Source organism: Monopterus albus, unplaced genomic scaffold (genome assembly GCF_001952655.1).
Source record: "Monopterus albus unplaced genomic scaffold, M_albus_1.0 scaffold34.1, whole genome shotgun sequence".
NCBI classification, from domain to species: domain Eukaryota; kingdom Metazoa; phylum Chordata; class Actinopteri; order Synbranchiformes; family Synbranchidae; genus Monopterus; species Monopterus albus.
Genome location: NW_018127914.1, coordinates 5,541,867 through 5,549,652, shown reverse-complemented (window position 1 = coordinate 5,549,652; position 7,786 = coordinate 5,541,867). Strand labels below are relative to the sequence as shown.

Genomic DNA, 7,786 nt, shown 5'->3' with positions numbered 1-7,786 from the left:
TGCTGTCTGATCCATCCAAACACATCACAACATGATTAAATTTAAGCTTTTATAATTTTAGCATCAAAACACAAAGGTCATTCTAAGAAAAGAAATGATTTGCTATTTGTAATGCTATACAGCAAGTAAAGATGACACATGCACTTTGGACTGCCTTAACAGTTCAACTTCAACAGACAGGACAGAGCAAAAAGTTTGTCTCAACACTTAATAATTATGTTTTGACTTCCCAAGATGTCTGATCACCATTTGGAAGTTATTTGAATGTTTTCAAGCTGTGAGCGGCTCCTCCTCATCCACAGGAAATAGCACACAGTATACTGCCTTTTGTGAGTCTTGGAACCAAAGTTATCAGTTGACTTTTGCTTATAACATTTACATATGGAATATATGCTATACAGAAATGCTAAAAATGTATAAACAGCGTCATTATTACATAGTTTGTCCACCAGAGGGCGCTGACAATGATTCTTTTTAATTATAAAATATCCCTCTCAATACCATACAGTGTCACAGATGTTTAGAAACCAAATTTTAGGGTTTTATATGTTTAGAATGCTAAATAAAAATCAGATGGTACGCTGTTAGCTCTATAATGTTACCAGGTGATTTTTCATTACCTTAATCTGTTGTTTTCTCTCAAAAAATCAACGTCCATATTGGTCCGTGAAAGATCGGGCACAATGGGCTTTGCCACTTCTGCTGTGTGAACTCACTTTTTAGTCAGAACCTGCTCAGAATTTGTATTTACTATAGGCCATGTTTATCCTTAAAATGACTGAATTGTAGCGCTAGCATTACCTATTCAAACTAAAAGGCTAAAAAGGAAAACTACTCACTCTAAATCATAAATGTAATCAAAGCTGAAAGGTGAACTCTGCCCCATATATGACGAATGTCTGGTAGCCTTGTAGACTTATTGTAACGTATTAATAAAGTGTCAAAAGCTATTAATTCAACTGACAGCTCTGCTCACTTTGCCCAACTTCTTGCTGCTGACCCTTTATTTATGCAGACTGAGGCCAGCGGTGAAAAGAGTAATGGCTGAGGGACCAGATGGGTTTATAACCAAAACATATCTGCAGTTGTCTACATTTTATTCTTTAGACTCGACCACCGGAGCTACTGTGGTTAAAGCTCATGACTAAGCTCTTGCTTGCTATGCTACATCATTTTGTATCCGTCTGTGCTGCACTCGAGTACGCAATGGAAAAGTGTGACTCACCCTTGTCTGGACAGGAACTGCCTGAGTGGACTGGTCTGTCTAATAGCATACCCGTGGTATTCCATTCAGAAATGTGACATCTTTGAATAACATAACAGTCAGGTCATGAAGCACATGTCACCACAGGCTATTTTAACATATGAGGGAGAAAACAGTAGGGGGAATGTGTAGAAGAAGAAACGTACTTAATGGTTGCACCATGTGTTGGCCTAATCATCACAGCAAACTGAACAGTCTGGATTAGTGGGTCCCAACATGGGGTTCTGGGTCTATGAGTGGGTCGCAAAATGAATAATGCAAAAAAAATGAGTTTTTTTTTGTTTTGTTTTGTTCTTGGATACTGGATTCATTTCTCTCTAAAATATTCATGACACAGTTTAAGACAAAAACCTGTGCTAAAAAATCTCAAGAAGACACAAGCCAGAAAGTTAGAAACCACTCGTTTAGCAGACCTGAACAACTGGGTGTCCTCCTGCCAGGGCCTTCACTGCTCCCCTGCTGCCCTCTGTCTCATAATGGGCCCGGTGGTGGGACTTGGGCTGCACTTCGATCTGCAGGCTGTACGGCCCTGAGCTGGATGGCAGCTGCCAGTCGAGAGCTGGCAGGGACGGGCTGATGGGGAGAAAACAGTTCAACTTAACAAGGAGGGAGGAGGGCTTATTTTAGATGCACTTATCAAGGCAGAATGTGCAGAATGCGAACACTGTGATATGCCAGACCTTGTGATGAAGCTGTTATGAAAGAGCAAATATGCTTAAACCTACTTCTTCTCAGTAAATATACACAATGCAAATTAAGTGCATGTGTGGAGAACTTGCCAAAAGCATTGAACCATTTTTAGTTTTATACTTTAAGAACTCTTAAGCACACAGAAAACTTCACCCCTTTGGCTTTATTTCGGGTTTGAACAGATATTGTTCAAATCTTCACCAGTATCTTACCTTACATACTGCTTTGGCTTGGACCAAGAATATGGGTGTTGTGGCACATCCAGAAACCCTGCACAGTAGCCTTCCTTCTTTAGTGACAGGCGTTTTGAGGGGTGCTCGTCCTCACAGAGCTGCCCTGGACTCAGCTCCTCACCTCCAGGCTCCATCTTCAGGCTAACTGTAGGGCTGTGCTCCAGGCTGGTTTTCCGGGCCTTCATGGGGATTCCCTCTCCGAGGTCAACCAGCCCATCTGTGCTTAAGGCATTGATGGCTGCCAAGATGGCTGAATTGGTATACTGGTTGGTATTTGGCAGCCAGGTCTCCTCAGTGACACTCAGACGAGGGGAGGTCTGCGGGGACAGTCCAGGGGAGTGGTTGGGTGAGTAGGGATAGTGCTTGTGAGGCACTCCACTGCCGTTGAAGCTGTACTTCCTTTTTGCGCCACAAGGGGAGTTGGGCCTGGAGTTACGCTGACCCATCCAGGTGTCATCTGTCACACTAGTGCGAGGGGAGGTGGAGGGGGAGTGGCGAGCAGAGCCACCAGAGGCGCAGCCATCACCTGGCAGGGCCAGGGTGGAGCCCTTGGGGGACACAGAGGGAGACTGCCAGGGGGAGTTCTGGGGTGAGTTGTCATAGTTGTAAGAGAAGCTTGACTCGTAGGAGGAGGCGTCTGATTGGCAGCTGCGAGATGAGATGCTGCTGGCTGGACTCAGGCAGCTGGGGTCACGATAGCCATCTGCACTGGGGAGAGTCAGTGTCACTATGGAGTTGACTCGCTTGGCAACGGGAAGGCTGCTCTCCTCCACCTCATCCTCAGGAAACTGGCCATACGCTGTGATCTCGATACGAGGGCTCTCCAAAGTCGGGGCTCCATTTGGGCGGATGCTTGAGGCTGAATAGTAGCCGGCGGCTCTCATGTCATCCTGGGTGTCATAACTGTGAGGCTCGGTAACAGAGACAGATATGGTGGGGCTGGTCTGGAGGCTGTGGTACTGGGAAGGAAGACAAGGGTTGCCCAGTGGGAGGGACAGACTGACATTTGGCATGTAGCCATATGCATCTGCAAAGCAAACAGATTGAGTTTGTTATTCAAACACACATTTACTGGCTTACTAAGAGGGAGACAGTTGCCAAGTTGAGCTTCTGCAGAGGTGTTGCCTATAATGGCAAAAGAACAGCTTGCCTACTGGATTTGGCCCTCGCTATTTCCCAGTGCAGGAGGTATGCAAGTAAAAACCTATTGCTTCATCTAATGGGGTTCCCCAAACACACCGAGGCCAATGAATGGCTCAAACCTTATAAAAGAAATTAGGTGGGAGAAGCAAATAAAGGAGCCAAAAATAACTCCAGCATATAAATAAGCAAAGACCAGGTGTTTTTTTCCACATTACCTAGCCAGATTTGTGCCACTTAATGCAGCCCATAAACTGTAACATTATGAAAACACACACTGATGCTTTTGTTGGCCAGTTTCATGTTCCAACAGCAATTGAAAATAAACATATGAGGGACATGATTTGTTTATTTGCATGCTGTAAATGTGCATGCTGTACCCAGGCGATGGAAGCCTGTGGTCTTGTGCCAAAACTCCTGCTGGGTCATACGAAACTCTGTGGCAAAGGCTGAGGTCACAATCAGGGGCAGAGGAGGGGGAACATGGGAACGGGAGTTGTGGTTATATGGTGCGTGAGGCTGGCTGAATGTGACCACAGTAGAGCACATTGATACGGATGGAGAGCGCAGACAGATGCAGTCAGACAGCCTGCAGCCACCACAGCTACTTTCTGCTGGAAATTAAAGAGAATTAGGGGCCCGCCATAAAGACTATGACATCAGTGCTTGCACCACATGACTCCTTGCAATAAAAGACAATTATGCTTGCATGTAATATTGCATGTGGTGATAGTAGCACTAAAGTGTTTTTCTATAATTAGACATCTGTGAATTACTGACATCCTGACAGGAAGCCAGAGGGTCTGTGCCATTAAGTGACTCTGCTCAATACTGGCCACCGAATCACTCACAGTGTAGCTCACAACCCCGTGTCAGTCACTGGCAAAGATTCAATTCTGACTATTTTAGGCAAACTTTTTAATGATGAGCGGCTCAGAGTAGCAGGAGCACGCCCACCTTGCACAGATCAGAAGGGAGGGGCAGAGGCTGTACCTCCACCCCTGCTTTAAACTAACGGCAAAATACTGAGGCTGAATACAGGCATTCAACAGGGTGGAAAGTGCAAAGAAGACCCTGATTCAATAGAGTCTATAACGTTACAGTTCAGTGTTTCGCATCCGGGTGTAAAGTGGCAGACACTGATTAGAAGTTGAAAAAAATGGAATATAGGTGGATTTACTGCACTAAAGAGAAAGTCTGCTGTGGTAAATTCAAGTCCAACTCACCCTCTTCAGCAGATTTCATTTTCTTCTATGAGAAGAGAGCAACGTCTGAGATCAAACTCTGTGTACAGTTGCAGATGGGAACGATTCCTTATCCATATAGCGGAGTTTATTATATTCCCCAGCTGTTTCTTAGGATCCTCTCTCGCTGTATCGCCGCCAACAAACAACGAGAATGAGTAATGTCAAAGTCAAAAGGCCTTGGCTGACTTGTTTCTATTTAAAATATGGAGAAAAGGCGCATCCAAGATAGAAAAATCTTAGCGGCGTGCGTCAAAAATATTAAAACAAGTGGAATAAGATCATGACTGGCGCGGACGTGTTGTCTCAGAAAATCTATTTTCGTCGCCGTGTTGAGATAACTGTGTGTCGGGGGATCCTGGCTCTGCTGGGTCGCTGTGACGCACTACTCCGGCGCGCGGAGGACTTCTGGCGTTTTTAAACTCGGGGATCACCTCGCCCGCGGTGCACCGCCCCTCCACACTCTGACGCATCTACACGGACGACCAGCAGATAGGTCCATTGGAGATCCTCTCTCGCAATGGTCTTTCCAGAGCCAAACGAGGCTAATTAGCGGAGCTGGCAGTGAAGCTTGAAGCCTCCCAGAGGAGTAAAATACGCCTCACCACGGAGGAACCATATGGAAACCACCCGTGAGTGAAAAAAAAAAAACACAACACGTCCCACAGCGCTGCTCATCCGGCAGTTTGAGCAAGGGCGAACATCCTCCTGAATTTAAACAGTGGATACCTGAAGCTAGAACGACACAGCACAGGAGAGAACACTAGGATATGTTGGCTGACACATGTTTAAAAACCCATGTAACCCACCGCCCCCTAGATCCATCACTGACTTAATGAGCATGAGCAGCATTAATCTGCCATTTCCACCCACTTTATTTCCTGCCCTGTATCTGTTCCCTTGGCATCATGTACAAAGGACTCATCACACTGATGTCCTACAAAAGATTTCTATGCAGACTAATTCTCAGGAGCATTTTGCATTAAACTGCTGCTGCTGCCGTTTTCACCCAGAAAAAGCCAGTCATCTTTACTTGGAGCAGATGTAAGCTCAGTTAAAGACTACCATCAGGCGACAAGGACAGGTGAGCTGAAACATGTCAGATCATATAGCTGCTTCATTGGACATATATAAAGCAGTAAACGTTGTTTAGATCTGGTATAGATATTTCATATTTTTTGAAGTTACTGCAAAGGCAGATAATTGCTTTTCCACTTCCCTCTGACAGACTGCACATCCGTGGGGAACGGAACGCATAATTATCTCTACTTGCATAGAAGTACTATATAAAAATCAAGTCCCATACCCAGTCATTTGAGACACTGAACTGAGAATCTTCATAGAGTTTTCCACAGGCCTCTCTCTGCGGTTTGTGTCTGCTCACTCAGCTTCTCTCTCTCCTTGGAGTATTCAGGGTTGTTGCTATCTTTGGCAGGTCTGGGCCTTTCAGCAGCTGGCAGCAGGCCCTTGGTTTCTGTGATGACAATAGTCACATGGTGGTTGTCTAAGAGTCTGTCCATCCCCAGAGGTGGAAATCTACATTACTGCACTACAGCATCTTATCAGCTGGCGCTGTTTGGTGTGATCCATAGTGGTGGTGGAGTGTCATGCTACTGTGACTCTCAGCTGGAGGGTGTTTAGGTATTTCTTCACTTAAAGGTCAATTTCCTACTTGTCTTAAAAGTGTGCAAAGCATTTTTTTGCAGTAAAGTTTTATTCTTCTTCACGGTTTGGGGTTATTTTAATGTCTTAGGAAATTTGTTTGGTGCATTCTCCCAGTGTTTCCTGCGATTGCATATTTACATCAGAAAGGAGATGTGTTATTTTGTATGGCTGCTCCAAACTGATCTTATATTGAAAACGACTGAGAAAATAAACCAAACTACAATTTTATTCCTGGATTAAAATATGAATCCTCTGTTAAAAGACCTGATTATTTATGCACCTTTCTTCCACAGTTGAATGATAATTAGCACTAAGCACAGTCCAGATAAGGCTGATGGATATATAGAATCAGAATAGTTTTTGTTATTAACCAAATTATAGAGAAAGTAAAGTTTTGACCTAAATATGTGTCTAATATTCTTCCTGAGCGAAGGGGTACTGTCCCTGTACCAAGTTTCAAAGAAATCTGTCCTGTGGTTGTCAAGACATTTCACCCAAAACGACAAAGGTTAACCTCAGTAGTATACTAAATGTCAGGGGCTAAATAAAATCAGTAAGCTTGATTCTTTAGGGGGCATGGATACCTGCACATTTCATGGGAATCAACTGAAAAACTGTTGAGATATTTCAGTCTGGATGAAAGTAATGGACTGTCTGACAGACACTATCATCCCAAAGGTACAAAATGCATAGCCGCAGGTTTCTGACCCCTTACTATATCTGTACCAGGGTGCAAAGTTTTGCTATACCCTGAATATATAACTACATCACTGTCCATTAATTTGTGACAGGCTTAAGAACAACTGTTTCAGAAATCAGCCCTTAATCCACATCTGTCTCCGTTGTGCAACAACAGGGTATGCATGCCCTACATCCAAAGCAAAGTTCCCTTCTCACCCATTGGGATCGGAGCTTTTTCTCCAGCAGAGTATCTGAGGGAGTGACTGCACTTGTGAAATCCTAGCTGCCCCTTTCATCATGGGGACGTGGCTCGGCAACTCCCCAGTCATTTAAAGAACCTCACTTGTTTCTTTGACCTCATGGAAATGTCTCATCAGGGCTGGGGGGCCCAATTGGGGCAAAAGGGGGGACTGGCACTCCGCAGTTATGTGTAACTGAAGCATGCGCTGCAGTAAACACTTCCACTCATCTGCAGATAATAAATAGCTCTGCAGCTGATTGACTCGCGGACTCCTGACTGCGTCAGGGCGGCGCTGGATCTCGTAGTGTTTCCAGTCAGGCCTGGTGCTGGTTAATGGACACCTTGGTAACAAGCCACTACAGACCGGATGGATCCAGAGCTGCAACTGAAAGAAGAGCACAGTAGATAATGAGAAACACCACCAACATGCTGCATTGATAATGCAGACACAGCAGAGTGAACAGACTCACTTCTATATTAGAAAAGCTGCTTTGAACCGACGCTGACAACAGGCACTGAGGTGATTAATACCAGAGCTACTATTCTCTCTTTTTAGACATTTAATACAAGTCCAAGTGGAATGTCAAGTCTTGTCAAAACAAGTGTCAGCTCAAATCTCAAGTAAGTC

At 44.7% G+C, this 7,786-nt stretch overlaps 1 protein-coding gene across 2 annotated transcripts in view; it reads right to left on the bottom strand.

Moving 5' to 3' along the window:
- The window catches only part of nfatc1 (nuclear factor of activated T cells 1), a 36,230-nt gene extending 28,725 nt beyond the window's left edge, over positions 1-7,505 (bottom strand). The window contains exons 1-4 of one of the 2 annotated variants that reach the window (XM_020597668.1): positions 7,134-7,505; positions 5,878-6,045; positions 2,167-3,214; positions 1,678-1,837 (exon numbers count right to left, since the gene is read on the bottom strand). In XM_020597668.1, the coding sequence (XP_020453324.1) occupies positions 1,678-1,837; positions 2,167-3,200 (1,194 nt within the window). In that variant the 5' untranslated portion in view covers positions 3,201-3,214; positions 5,878-6,045; positions 7,134-7,505. Of the gene's footprint in view, positions 1-1,677; positions 1,838-2,166; positions 3,215-4,553; positions 5,297-5,877; positions 6,046-7,133 lie in introns of those variants that run through there. The other variant, XM_020597667.1, reaches the window with a different exon arrangement.
- Positions 7,506-7,786: the final 281 nt, after the last annotated feature.